We start from the raw sequence: 15,142 nt of genomic DNA, 5'->3' as shown, positions 1-15,142 counted from the left end.
GTAACCGAAAAGTAACTTCTGATTCTAGATCCTATTATTGTTTAGGTTGTGACAAACATGTTTATCAAGTTATTCCTATAGGTATAAAGTTACCTTGAGTGTCAATGAAGGAGATTGGGATGCTCTGTTTGTGTTGTTTGATACTGATGTTTACTACCTTATTGGGATTTTGTGATGCTTCTTATTTACGATTTGTTTGGTTGGGTGGATGACCAGGAAGGCTTCTCAGCTTGCAAACTATATATATATATATATATATATATATATATATATATATATATATATATTCCTTTGTTTTGGATTTGTATTTAAGTTTGCTTATCTGTTGTATTTTCTTCGCTAAAGAAAAACTACTTTGTGTTATTTTGTTGGGTTTTTTTTTAGACATTTCTATTGTTAAATGCCCTTTCGGTTATCTTTGTTGTGATGAATTTATTTTTATTTTAAGAATACTCCTTGAAACAGTTAATCCTTTGAAAAATTAATTAATTTTTATCAGCTAACACAATGTTTGTACACGATTTCTTTCCATATCAAATTGGTGTAATTTTCACAACTTCAAGAAGAATGTCAACAACTCTTACAAATAATACATTGTATAACTGCAGGTTAAACAAAACAGGAATAAAACATTAAATTGGAAGGGAATAATTTGAGATACACAATAATATACCATATAAAACATCTATTTTGAATTTTCCTCTTTAAATTTTCTTAAAATATTTGAAGCGAAGTAACATTAACGGCATAAACATGAAACTTGGAAGTTGGGACCTTGATAAGGTTAGTACAATGAAGAGAGTCGAAATAGCAGACTAGTTCTTCAATCCCCATATTTTATGCCGATAAGAGATCGTGATAAATAGCAAATAACTCAGCATGAAGGATGTCAAGAGAGCATTGATTATATTCTAAAAAACCCGATAAATAATAACTAACACTATTTCTAACAACCCCACCATACCATCAGTGTTAAGAATGGTGCAATAATGATTACTATTGTCCCACTTAACGAGTCTTTCACCAGACATATGATTGGAATTAACATAAAAGGAAATTTTGAGGCTATCCCCATACTTTAAATTTTGAAGAATATGCGAAAGATATCAAGTTTCATTATTAAAATTAGGATGACGCCATGCTCACCAAGTGCAAGCAATGAATAAGAAGGTTTGGGAACCCAGAGAACTAACATTGAGACAATCACACACATCCATGCTGGTGAAAATATCCAGATAATTAAAACAACAATCTGCCAGATACCTATAGAGAAGGAACAATCTTGCACACAATGAAGAAAGGTTTCTTCAGCACGATGACAACAAATGTAAACAATTGAGGGAGATATATTCCTATGATTGAGAAGAGAGAGGGTGGGGATGGAGATCGTGAGTTCAAATAAAATTAATTATTGGCCTTCCACAACCTTTGATTTTATCTTCATCATGTTTTTAAGTTTTATTCACCATCTCCATTTTTCCTCCTCATCCCAATGAAGCTCTACCAACATAAAAAATAATTAAATTTGTATTATTTTAATCAGTAATTGGTTAAGAAAATTAAAATTTAACCATAAAACAAATATATTATTAAGACATTATAATAAACTTTACATTTAAAAGAATTTTCTACACATATTGTCTTAAAAGACAAATAAATATAGCATAAGAAATATGTATGTATACAAATATAAAATGTGTATTATAGTGAATTGCTGGAGGGCAAATCCCCATAGGACAAAGGGTATGATCCTTGTCCCCATCCCCGCACTATAAGAAAAGTTCTTCACCTGCAGATCCCTAAATAGGACAGTCTCCGCGGGATCCACATTCAAAGATGAAATTGACACCAGTATTAACACTTACATATACACTATTTTTATAACAAAAACTAAATTAAGAGTAGTGTTAGCAACACTCTTTTCAACATTCTTTTTAACAGTCACTCTCTTATTATATGAAATCAATGTTGGTTTTACCATTTTGCGAGTCCCATTTTTAAACTAATTGACTCATTTCATCCAATAAGAAAATGAGTGTGAGAGAAAGTATTGCTAGCACTCTTTACTAAAATAAAGTTAAATTATTTTTCGTATAAGCTTAAACAATTCTCATAAATGATCTTAAATAACTTATGAAAATAAGCTGAAAATAACTTATAAACAACGACAGTTGATTCTATAAGCTCAAACGCTACTTGAAATAACGTCTGAAAAATAACTTATAAGCTTACAAAACATAGCTTTTTTGGACATATGAGTTTATAAGCTATCCGCTATCCGCTATAAGCTAATTTGTTGGCCTTAGCAAACAGACCCTTAATCAATTGTTTTGGTGGTTGGTTGCTAATCAAAAAGCTTATGTCTCTTTCATAATTTAAACCTCCACAACCTCTTTTCTAAGTATGCAACGTGGCTAAACAAAAGCCCAAAGTTCAAACAACCCAACTCGTGTTATTTCTTTCTTTCTACCAAAAAAAAAGCTAAATCGAAAAAACAAAACAAGAAGAAGAAGAACAACAAGGTTCTCCATTTCCAACACTTCCGAGATCCCACTGAACTGATCCACCATATCTCCACAGGTACATCCTTCATCTTCAATTTCATATCTTCACATTCTTTTGTTCATCTTATTCTTAATCCATTTATCCTTATCTTAATTTACGCTAATTCTTTATTTTTAAGCTTAAACTCAAATCTATGTTATAATTTTAATTTAGTTTTGATTCAATTTTTGGTTTAAAAACACTTAAGCTTGCAATTCATATGCATTTCAATCTGACCCACAATTTATTTCTTCCTAGATTTGTAGATACAGATTACCCATAACGCTTTTTGTTCTTTTTAGGGTTTCAGTAATTTTCCCAAAATCCATTTTTTGTATTCATTTTTCAATTTTGTGTGTACATTATTTTGTTGAAATATTCATAGTTGCAAAATTGTATTTTTTTTTTTAATTTTTTATATTTGATTGAACTGGGATTGGGTTTTGTTTTATTGGATTTTCTGATTTGATTGTATGCTTTTGAATTTTTTTTCAATTGGGTCTGGTTTGGATTGACTTATTTGAGCTTATTTACGAACATAAAAAACTTGTGAGACTATTTTGTGAGCTTATCGAAACAATTTATGACACGTCTGTAAATTGTGCAAGATAGCTTATGAAAACAACTTATAGCTTGTAATTTGAATGGTTGTCTTTTGAGGTTTGATTCATGTGCTTTGGTTTTACTGGCTAGCCCAATTTTAATAGTGTTGTTTTGTTTGACTATCTTTAGCTTTGGACTATTTGGTTTGGATTGATTAAGGGCCTATTTGGATTGACTTATTTGAGCTTATCCACTGACATAAGTTTTGTGAGACTGTTTGGGAGAACTTATGACATTGTTCAAAAGTTATTTTCGCAAGGTCTCCAAGATAGCGTATATGAAAACAATTTAACTTTATTTTATCTTTTGCTATAGAAATAGCATATACATAAGCGCTTATCATGATAAGTGCTTGTGCTATAAACTTTTTATCCAAACAGGGCCTAAGTGGTTATTTGAAAACTTGTTTTTTTGACTCACATGCTCTGATTTTATTGGTTAGCCCAAAAGTTGATAGCCAATTTTTATAGCATTATTTTATTTGACTATCTTTAGCTCTGGACAATTTGGTTTGCATTGGTTAACATAAATGTTTTGTTTGGAAACTTGAAATTATTTTCAGGTGGGATAACCATGAGGGGCATTCTTTCTTTAAAGAGGGCAGTGTTGGTTCGACAACATAGCGAAAAGTTGGGTCTTGGTGTTAGATTATTTAGCACTCAGGGTGCTTCAACTGCAAGTACTCCGCAGCCTCCACCACCACCTCCACCTCCAGAGAAAACCCATTTTGGTGGACTTAAGGATGAGGACAGGATTTTTACCAACTTGTATGGGCTGCATGATCCTTTCCTGAAAGGCGCCATGAAACGTGGTGACTGGCATCGCACTAAAGATTTGGTAATTAAGGGTACTGATTGGATCGTTAATGAAATGAAGAAGTCTGGTCTCCGCGGGCGTGGTGGTGCCGGTTTTCCTTCTGGCCTTAAATGGTCATTTATGCCAAAAGTATCTGATGGTCGTCCTTCTTACCTTGTTGTTAATGCTGATGAAAGTGAACCTGGTACTTGCAAAGACAGGGAAATCATGCGCCACGACCCACATAAGTTGTTAGAAGGTTGCTTAATTGCTGGAGTGGGAATGAGGGCTACTGCTGCTTACATCTACATCAGGGGTGAATATGTGAATGAACGTTTAAATCTTGAAAAGGCTAGGAAAGAGGCATATGCAGCTGGTCTTTTGGGTAAGAATGCTTGTGGCTCAGGCTACGATTTTGATGTTCATATCCATTATGGTGCCGGAGCTTATATTTGTGGTGAGGAAACAGCTCTCTTGGAGAGCCTTGAAGGGAAACAAGGTAAACCAAGATTGAAGCCTCCTTTCCCAGCCAATGCAGGGTTGTATGGTTGTCCCACCACTGTCACAAATGTGGAAACCGTAGCTGTCTCTCCAACCATTTTAAGGCGTGGGCCAGAATGGTTTGCCAGTTTTGGTAGGAAGAACAACGCTGGGACGAAGTTGTATTGTGTGTCTGGACATGTGAACAAGCCTTGCACTGTTGAGGAGGAAATGAGTATGCCACTGAAGGAATTGATTGAGAGGCACTGTGGAGGTGTTAGAGGAGGATGGGACAATTTACTTGCTATTATTCCAGGAGGATCATCTGTTCCACTGATTCCAAAACATGTATGTGATGATGTTCTGATGGATTATGATGCGTTGAAGGCTGTCGGGTCTGGTTTGGGGACTGCGGCTGTGATTGTGATGGATAAGTCTACTGATGTTGTGGATGCCATTGCAAGGCTCTCGTACTTCTACAAGCATGAAAGCTGTGGGCAGTGCACACCATGCAGGGAGGGAACAGGATGGCTTTGGATGATCATGGAAAGAATGAAAGTTGGCAATGCCAAGCTAGAAGAAATTGATATGCTTCAGGAGGTGACTAAGCAAATTGAAGGGCACACTATTTGTGCCTTGGGTGACGCTGCTGCATGGCCAGTGCAGGGACTTATCAGGCATTTCAGGCCCGAGCTTGAGAGAAGGATTAAAGAGAATGCACAGAGGGAGTTGCTGCAGGCCACTGGTTAGAGGCCTAGACCAAGGTTGTTCACTAAATTATTTACCCTCATTTTGCTTTTAATCCCATTTACAGAAGTAGCTGATAAATAAACACATGGGTATATAGATGAAAAAATATATTTAGCTTAAATTGAAGAATCAGACACTGATATGTTAGTTGTTTAGATAGGTATGAGAGATGCCTTTGGAAAACTTAAATGTGAGAGCTTGTTACTATGGTAGTATGTTATTCCTATGAAGTGATAGCTGTTGAATATTTATCTTAGAATTTGGGTTAGGTCTAACAATCACACAAAGCTGGCTGGTAAGGTGAAATATTTCTCCCCCTTACAAACACCATAGCTGTTGAATGTGTATCTTAAAATTTAGGTTAGGCCTAACAATCACACAAAGCCGGCTGGTAAGGTGAAATATGTCTCCCCCTTATAAATACCTTTTCAAGCCATATCACATCCAATGCAGGACTTTCAACAAAACCATCCCTCACGACCATGTCTGCGCATCCAGAGCGTGATCCTTGTAGCCCGATAACGGGTGACCGAATGGATTTAGGACAGACTCTCGAGTTCAACTCAACCACACAAACCCGAGTAGTAATGGAAGGGATGCCTCCCACTTATAAACATTGTTTAGGCAATATCACATCTAACGTGAGACTCTTGAGTCTCAACAATTTATTTAGTGTTGAAATCTCATTTTAAGGGTGCAACTTGTTCCGTCAAAGAAAAGGATGTAGCTTGTTAAATTTGACTGCTTAGTGGAAGTTTTAAGGGTTTGGTTAATTTTTTGGGAAGTTAGTTTAAAAAAAATCAAAGATTTGAGAGAAAGAGTGGAAAGTAGTTCCTGGAACTTTTTTACTGTGTCTTGCTTTGTTAGGAGAGCTGCTTTTAATAAATTATAACATGAAATTCCATTGATCTATTTTAGCTTAGTAACACATTTCTTTTGTTCAAAAACCAAAAAAAAAAAAAAAAAAACACATTTCTTTTGTTTAGAGGCTTGTATTTCTATTCATTTGGAATTGTTTTAGAAATTCGTATACTGCTGGCTGAATTGGATATTCTCTTTTCATAGCTTTGATTTGTTTAACATTCACTTCTCATGCTGTTCATATATTCATGTTTGTTTGGCATGCTTTAATAGGAATACATGTTCTAATATAAAAAGATATTTGTGGATAAGAAATATTGTGTTTGACCTGACCTATTTTTGAATTCTCCTCTCCTTAAAATAAAAAGTTAGGCCAAACTGTATTTTTGAAAGATCCTTAATTATAAAAGGAGGTTTTCTTTTAAGTATAAAAACTAGATGTGAAGAACTTTTTCAGAAATCAGTTGAAAGGAGCTTTTCAAATCAAGTAGGAGACCTTTTATAACCTTATCTATTTTTTTATTTAGCTAAAGTTCCAACTGTAAAAAAAAAAAAAACTACATAACACTTACCAAAACATTGGCTTTGTTTCTACAGTTCTTGTTTTCGCATTAATTATAAAGTAGCTCTTGTTTTAGCAGTAATTATAAAGTAGCTTTTGACCCAAAAAAGCTAGGCCTTTTTGAGATATAGTATGTAATGATTTCTATCTTTTGCTGTGCTAGAGTTCATTGTTGGTAGTTTATTAGGTTGTTTAATTTTGTCATGTGTCAAAACTCTAGCTATTGACCAAAAATTTTAGCCTGAAAAATGCTAGGTTAAATGCCAGGTTCATAGATATAGTTTTTCTCTCTTAATATGTTGCCATTTTTGTTATTGGGTCAGATTGATCCATCTAAATGTTCAAATCTGAAAGAAAATTTTATATTTGAATACCAATTATGCTGGAAATTTCATCTTTCCTAGGGAAGATCTGCTTGTTTGATGCCTGATTTTTCTTTTCATTTGTACTGTATTATGTGTAGGGGTGTGACTGTACTGGTGATAGCTAAAATCAAAATAAAGCAGTGCCAGTCATTTTCGAAAGATAGGTGGCTCAGGTTCCTTTGGCTTTATTGCTACTTCTTTTTACTTTTATTGCGTAGCAATTATGGCTGGATAATACCAGAGAATCATCTGGGTAGGTATAAACTATGCTACCTAAACTTGTCATTTGGCACATTTTCATGTAATTTGTTAATAATATCTGTATACTGTCATTAATTTTGAGAAGCATATCATGTCTATGTATGTTATTTATCAATGAATGATGAGGGATAATGTCCACTGGATAGCAATGGCTTTGATTTGGGATTTAACTTGTTCATTTGGATTGACTATTTGTTTATTTGCATGTCAATGTTCAACAACCAATCTTAACTTGCTTTTATGAAGTCTATTAATCTATAAGCTAAAATGTATTCATTATTAGCGATAGGACATTCCCTATTATCAATACATTGTTCAGATGAAGGATAATAAACTTTTACACTACAGTTGAAAATAAAAAATAATCAGAGACATGATCGTTAAGCTATATAACATTTTCAAAATTTGTTCTTATGAATGTGACGTTTAAAACACCCTATTGCCCTTCATATACTAACAACACAAAATTATCTTCTAATATCTGTTTTGACACTTAAAGCTGCTGTCCTCTCTTTAAGCTCTGTTTCAAGCACTTTTAGAGAATCTGAAACTTCAGCTCTGTAGACGTAGAGTTTTGAGACAATCATGAAGAAGATGAAGTTCAGGGCATTTAGTATTGCCAAAAATGCGTAGTAGTAATCAAGATGAGAGGCATTAAGGTTGTTCAAAATCCACCCTTGGTGACTATGTTTCTTTGTGATATGTGATACTGTTGAGAGAAGAAAAGTGCTAAGGTAACTACCAATGCCCGTGGTCGTTAAGGAATACGAACTCCCAAGGCTCTTCATGCTTTCTGGGGCTTGGTCATAGAAAAACTCAATTTTGGCACCCTCTAAGAGGGCTTCTGCTATTCCCATAAGTACAAATTGTGGAGCCAAAATGAATATACTCAATGGAACTTGTCCTCCATTTTCAATTACCCCATATTCTTTGGCCACACATAGTCTATGTCTTTCAGCCAAATATGCAACTATCATTATCACTATATGGATTATGAATCCTATGCTCATTCTTTGAAGGAGAGTAATCCCTCTAGGGTTCTTAGTCAACCTCTGCATAATCTTGACAAAGAAACGTTCATAGATTATATACGTGATAATCATTGTCAAAATTGTAACTGCAATTAAGCTTGATGGAGGAATATCGAAGTTGCCAATGGCTCTGTCAAGTGTAGATCCTTGCTTTACAAACAGGGTATTTATCTGAGCAATCATTGCACTAGGAATAAATGTAGCAACCCAAATAGGGATTAAGCTTAGGATTTGTTTGGTCTCCTCTACTTGTGTTATAGGGCATATCATCCACTCACTACTAGTACCTGAACCATTGTCCACACAAGCCTTATTAAGGAACCTGCACATGCATTTGTAAATACAAGAATCACCATTTCCTAGTAAAACATCAGAAGTATGAGAAAGTAGGCTAGAACTTATACCTGAATGTTGGAGTGGAATCAATCTTGAACTTCCCTTTATTGGTATACTCTTCCAAACTAAGCTCATATAGTTCTTCTGGATCTTCAGGAACAGTTACACCCCATTTCCTTATAGCTGCCACAATGACCTTAACCATTCTATTAATGGGACTCCCTGAGAGCAATTTGTGTCTATAGAAAGGTGTGCCTGCCAAGAATGTGATGATTGATATTGCAAACCCAGCAGTTTGAAGAGCATAACCAAGAGTCCAACTCACATTATCTTGTATATACACTATAACTGTGAATGCAAATAGTGACCCAAAGACAATGCAGGACATCCACCAATTGAAGAATGAGAGCTTAAGTCCCTTCTGTTTTGGGTCAAAATCATCAAACTGGTCAGCACCAATTGTGGAAATGTTGGGTTTGGTTCCACCTGTTCCCACTGCTATAATGTAGAGGGCAACATAGAACACAACTAGCTGTAGTGTGGAAGCTTCTTTGCATTTTGTCACATCCATTTCATGGCAATCTGGTGGCTTTAGGCTTGGTAGAGAAACTGATAGTGTAAGTAGACACATACCCTGCCATTCACCAAAACTCATGAATTATGAACAACCCAGAAGAATCAGAGAAATACTAACAAGTAGCAAGGCTTGATCTAAAACTAATTTGTTCTATCAATAAAGTTATAACCTCCACATAATAATGTAAATGAAAGGCATACCAATAAATATATAAGTGAGGCAATGACAAAAGTCCAATAGCGGCCAAGGTGAGCATCAGCAATGTAAGCACCTAATATGGGAGTGATAAAAACAGTGCCAACCCAATTGTTGACATTGTTGGAAGAGGTGACAGTGCCCTGGTGAAGTTTCTTCGTCAGATATAGGATCAAATTTGATGATATCCCATAGTAAGCCATTCTTTCAAATGTCCCATACACTGCATGACACATGTCATGAACTCATTAGATCAAAACAGTTGAATTCAATGTGTAACAAGGTTTATACATATCACAACCATATCAAGGTTTTTAAGGAATTGATTAATTAGATTGATTTCAATGATAAAATTCAATAAATCAGAGTATGTTAGCATTAATATTATAGTGACTGAAGTAGTTAAGGGAAATGAAACTCAATAAATTAGAGTGGATTAACGAGAAAAAAAAATGTTGCATTGATATTATAAAGTGATGATTATTGAGGCAGAAAAAAATGCAAATGTGACACTTTTTATGAGACGGAGGGAGTACATGACATTGTTAATTTATGCATGAATGTGTCCATATACATGACAGTGTTAATTTATGCATGAATGTGTCCATATGTAAGTTTACTTCCTAACGAGTATTAACCAGATGCTTTAGTCATGTGAAAGTTGGAATTTTTCTCTATCATTTTGCCTAGTTTGGAACAAGATCTTTGCAATATTTTGATGAAAAATAAAGAAAACCTTACTCATTTCATATTACTTTTATTTTGAAGGACTAATTTCATATAATTTGAAATTTTATCCATATGTTGTGTGTGTATATATATAGGGGATAATAGTTTTCCTAGGGATAATAGTTTTCTCCATTCGATGAGTGCTATAACATCTCAATCTAATTTTAAAATTGTTGTCTGTCACAATAAATGAGCACGAATCGTTTTAGTAAACTTTGTCCTCACCTAAACGTTTTCTAAGAAGCTTTTTAAAAGGTCATCCATCGCACAAGTGCTCCAAATCAAACACACTTAACCATACGATTCTTACTTTCTAAGTTTTTTTTTTCCTTCTTAAAACAATGCATCTTGTTGACATAAGTAGTATCAATCATTTATGATAAGCCCTCCTTCAAATGTCCCTTTACCTAAAAGCATTCTAGGAGTCGCATGCATGGACGACCACTTATGTCCCTCAAGTGTGACATGCCTACCAACTTTTGATTCGATAATTTCAAAAAACATTTCATTGAAAGATTTTTTAGCGTGCTTTGTTCTTACTTGTACGTTTTTCGAGACACTTGGATGACTTTGAGTTTCGATGACTTTGATTATTTTAATGTATTTTGATGAAAAAAAATGATAGATAAATGATCAAAATCAATTATTTTGATTAGAGAAAGAATGATTGGTTAGGAGAGACATGATAAAATCAACAATATCATAAAAACTCAAAATCATCCAAATGAAACCTAAAAAACACAACTATCGAATATCACAAGTTCGGGTGCCCCTAATATGATCCCTATTTTTAAGGGTCCACCCATGGTCCCTTCAAAATGACCTTCAATAGCAGGTTATACAAACAAGATTGTTTTATGGTCCCACATAGCATAAAATTAATTTTTTAAAGTGAACTTGAATAATTACTTTTAAACCCTTTAGTATAAGCAAAAAATCCCCAAGTGAAGATGCTTTTTCCTCCTCTCTCTCTTCAAGTTGATTCATCTGGATTAAGTTTCTTTTCTTATCAGTGCTTCTGCAATTCGTGTTTCTTTACTTTAAAACAATTCAAGTTATATTGGAAAGGGACATGTCCACTTAATATCAAAATTATTGAGTTTGTTGTCAACATTTTTCAATGAAGTACATGGTATGATGGTATCATATATCCAACAAACCGTAGACACTTTATCTTCCTATTCATCATTTCCCAAAATCAAACTCAATAAGTAGTAGTATCAAAAACATAGAACAAAAAACAACAAAGGTACAACAAGAAATTCATATAATAATAATATATGGGTTATGGGTTAAATGGTGTAGTGTGGGTGGTGATTGGTGAAGGTGAATATTTGATAGAAGAAATAGCCATGACCGATGAGTTTGGCAATTAACATAGAGAGTGGAAGGAAGAAAATGCTCTTGGGCGATGAAGATAGAGACTAGAGGAGGAAAATGGTTTTGTTCTACACTTGGAATTTTAAGGCTTTACATCAAAGGGCGTAAAAGTAATTACTCAACTTATTTTAAAATATAATTTTTTATTATGTGGGACAAAAAACAATTATTTTTTTGTGCTACCTACTATTGAAGGTCATTTTGAGGGGACCATGGATGCACCCTTAAAAATAGGGACCATATTAAGGGCACCCCACAAGTTCACAACTAAATTAGAGCACAACTAAATTAGGGCACAACATATACTCTTAGTAATGTGTATAAGAGATAGAGACATTCTCTGTCGAGTATATATGAAAAAATGTTTATTAAAAAATAGTAAGAGCATATCACTATCTCTTATACATACTACTAAGAGCATATGTCGTGTAAATAAAAATAAGATATTAAAGTCATTGTTGATGAGATTGTTGATTTATTTTGATGAGGAGGAGCATATTGTCGATAAGACAATAAAAATAAGACAACTCTATATGCTCTTATTTTGATGAGGAGGAGTATATGTCAGTTTTTTTTGTCTAAATATCATTGCTTTTAAAAAAAAGGATAGTCATAGTGAAATTATGATGTCTAAGACTGAGGTGGATGAGAAGTGATCGTCGCAACACGAGACGCTGATAAAAGTGGCTCTTGGCTGACTTTTAAGCGAATAGGTCCATGGATGAATTGAACTTAAAATCTAAATGATAGGGATCTTAAGGTTGTGTATGTGGATTGCCTATAAAAATTGATGATATTAATATGCATCTTATCTTGGGAGCATAAAACAAAAGAACTTCATAATTAAGTGTGTTTTACTTAGAGTTACTAATGTGATGAAAGCGTTTTGAAAAACATGCAAACAAGAACAAAACATGCTAAAAGAACTCTGTGAATATGTGATGAGAGCTTTTGATAAGTGTCCCGAAAAACATGTAGTAAGAACAAAACACGTTAAAAATATTCTAGAAAAAAAAAAAAACTTATTTTAAGTTTTGATATTAGGGTCCTTCAAAAAAAAAAGTATTTGATATTAGGGATTAAGTTGAAGAGATGATAGCTCTCAAAAAGGTTTAAAAGATGATTAAGTCTGACCAAAAATACACGATGATTTTCTTTTAAGCCTATCAAAGTCATCTCAATTACTCAAATACTAAATAAAATTTACAAAAATAAAACAATGATTACAATTTTAAACTCGTAATAATTGTAATTATTTATTATATGGATTAAGCATAACTCAGTAGAAGTTCGAAACTCAAATCCCCCATTTATTCACGAAATTCTAGTCAATAAGATACGTGATAAAAAAATATTTACAATGTTCTTGTTCCAATATGGGCCGACCCCAACCACACATTTCTCAAAGGGCCTCTCGCACAAGGAGCTGTTGGGGGCCGTGGCACATGCAACACATGAGGCCGAGAGTGAACAACTAACCTAGTCCGCGACATTAATCTCTCATGGGACCAGACACTCATAAGTGTCTCTCAAGGACAACGATTTTCCTTCATGAACTACTGCCCGAGTAAAGTTACAAGGATCAAAACCTTTAAACCTACTCTAGAAATACTAGCTCATAGATATTGGGTCATGTACGCTCACTTTACTCACATATACCTATCGTTCCACGCCACTTATAATGACTTGACCGTCGGAGTGTATGTATATACACCACCCCCATTCGTCCGGAGAAGAAGACAACTGTCAACAGAGGTGCCGTACTCAGGTCCGACATGATTAGTTCTAAACTTTTGTGAAAACATTTGAGAATTCTCTCGGATCAATCCTAATTAAGTTATATATATGGTCATAAAAAATCCATATTTTTCTTATAAAAATTCCTTAATATACAAGTGATGTAATTTTAAAAGTGTGTATGAGAGAGAGAGAGAGAGCTAGAGGCTACCAACAAGGAAAGAGCAAGCTTTCCAGCCACCTGTTTTTGATCTGAGAACAGGTTTTCCTTTAAGATCAACAGTTCCATCTTGTGTGTACTCAATATTCTCCTCCAATGGCATATTAATTTTTTCGAGGATCACCAAACAAACCAATTATTACATTTTTTTTCCCATTAATAAAACTATATATGGTAATAATATTTATACGACGGTTTCATGTTCCAGAGGCCAAATGACAATCTTGAATCTATTAATTAACATCAATAAAATTTGGTCAGCAAGAAAAAATCAATAAAATTTAGTGTTTGGCTTATCATTGTATCGAGGGGCTTATTAAAAGGATTAAATGGAAAAAATCTATATATGTTATGAGAAATTTTTACAAGCTAAAATATAAAAATATTTATTGTGGTTAACTATGAAATATAAATACATTTTAGAGAGTAATGATAGCTATTTCAATAACATCCACGTGCTCTTGACAAAGTATATTAATCATTATGTTCTAAAATACATGTCGCATTTTTACAATGTGTAGTGTATACTATTCACATATCTTTCTTTGACTCTATCTTTTAACTTATATGTAAATACAAATGTTAGCATGTAAAATGTTGTTCGATTTGTCTTGATAAATATTTTTTTATAATATTAAATTTTTTTTATAATTTTTACTATTGGTACTTAAAGATATCAACTATCATAGTTGTGTATTGACATGTGTGAAGTGGTTGACTGCAACATGTATTTTAAAATGGAGAGAGTAATTTTTTTTTCCCAATGAGTAATATCATTAGAGGTGAGTATTAATTAGACCGATTAAGATTTTGCAAGACTTTTGTGTGGTCAAAAAGTCCAAAACCTATGGTCTCTCATAGGTTTATTTATATTCTTAAATCTGACTTTTTTTTCTACTAAGTAAGTTAGTTCGTTAATGATGATAATTACTCCATCCGTTCCTTTTTAAGTGTTTTTTTAGGGTGAGTTTTTCGTTCCTATTTAACTGTCTTTTTGGTATTTTAAGGGTACGATTCGTCAATTATACTGTTTGTCAATTACTTTTATCCTTTTCAATAAAACTAATTAATGCTATCTATTTGGAAAACTAAAGTTTGTTTTTTTTTTTTAAACAAAGTTGGTTTTTTTTAAACAAAGTTTGTTTCTTGTTATCTTCAAATTTAAACAAAATTTTATTCCAAACAATGGTTCCAAGAAGAGGTAAAATTCTATAAATAAAATGAGTCGCAATTGTTAAAAATTTCAAGTGTGACTCTAGCATTGGTTGAAGTCATAGTTGAAGCCTTAACTTTAATTAAAGGAGTTGGAAGAAAGTTAATTTTTGCTTAACTTTTGATTAATGTGAAATTGGAATAATTTTTATATTGACTTAAAATAATAAAAAAAATGTGCACAATATTTAGAGAATTGACAATTGTTTGTTTATGAGAGAGAGACTGCGCAAAAAAAAAAGGAATTTGTTGGAGAAAAAGATAATAACTACAATTGTTACGAGAGAAAGATAATATATTAAATTTATTAGAAAGATAAAATATGTGTAAAAAAATAGGAATTTATTGGTGGGTTAAAATGAGGGTGCCGTTTCCGGCCGTAGGAGACATTAAAAAAAACTGATTTTTTTTTATAATAAAAAATGACATGTGTTGCCGTTAGATTGACGAAGAACACCGATCTTATCATAATCTCTTCACACTAGATTTTTTTCATTTGGTAGA

General features: G+C 33.4%; 2 protein-coding genes across 3 annotated transcripts; one reads left to right on the top strand and one right to left on the bottom strand.

The window, feature by feature from the left end:
- Nucleotides 1-2,449: 2,449 nt before the first annotated feature.
- Nucleotides 2,450-7,412, top strand: CI51 (51 kDa subunit of complex I). The gene is made up of 3 exons (XM_085713321.1): nt 2,450-2,580; nt 3,710-5,186; nt 7,059-7,412. The coding sequence occupies exon 2, from the start codon at nt 3,721-3,723 to the stop codon at nt 5,170-5,172; it is 1,452 nt and encodes a 483-aa protein (XP_085569447.1). The 5' UTR covers nt 2,450-2,580; nt 3,710-3,720; the 3' UTR covers nt 5,173-5,186; nt 7,059-7,412.
- Nucleotides 7,413-7,471: 59 nt separating this feature from the next.
- LOC146954010 (protein NRT1/ PTR FAMILY 5.2-like) lies at nt 7,472-13,627 on the bottom strand. 2 transcript variants are annotated; one of them, XM_085713302.1, is made up of 4 exons: nt 13,418-13,627; nt 9,366-9,583; nt 8,657-9,222; nt 7,472-8,574 (listed from the first exon to the last, which is right to left on the bottom strand). In XM_085713302.1, exons 1-4 carry the CDS (start codon nt 13,527-13,529, stop codon nt 7,689-7,691), a joined length of 1,782 nt encoding a protein of 593 aa, XP_085569428.1. In that variant the 5' UTR covers nt 13,530-13,627; the 3' UTR covers nt 7,472-7,688. The 2 variants fall into 2 exon arrangements, with proteins under 2 accessions (XP_085569428.1, XP_085569434.1); XM_085713308.1 differs by having other exon boundaries at nt 13,422-13,584.
- Nucleotides 13,628-15,142: the final 1,515 nt, after the last annotated feature.

The sequence above is a fragment of the Medicago sativa genome, chromosome 1 (assembly GCF_051527215.1).
Source record: "Medicago sativa cultivar Bolivia chromosome 1, Bolivia_mono, whole genome shotgun sequence".
NCBI classification, from domain to species: Eukaryota; Viridiplantae; Streptophyta; class Magnoliopsida; order Fabales; family Fabaceae; genus Medicago; species Medicago sativa.
The sequence above is the reverse complement of the archived record's forward strand: the minus strand, read 5'-3'. Positions and strand labels throughout refer to the sequence as shown.

Coding starts and splice junctions, on each gene's coding strand:
- CI51 (XM_085713321.1), top strand. CDS start 3,721: ATGAGGGGCATTCTTTCTTTAAAGAGGGCAGTGTTGGTTCGACAACAT.
- LOC146954010 (XM_085713302.1), bottom strand. CDS start 13,529: ATGCCATTGGAGGAGAATATTGAGTACACACAAGATGGAACTGTTGAT. Junction 9,584..13,417: donor AGCTTGCTCTTTCCTTGTTG/GTAGCCTCTAGC, acceptor TGTGTCATGCAG/TGTATGGGACATTTGAAAGA. Junction 9,223..9,365: donor CCTCACTTATATATTTATTG/GTATGCCTTTCA, acceptor GGTGAATGGCAG/GGTATGTGTCTACTTACACT.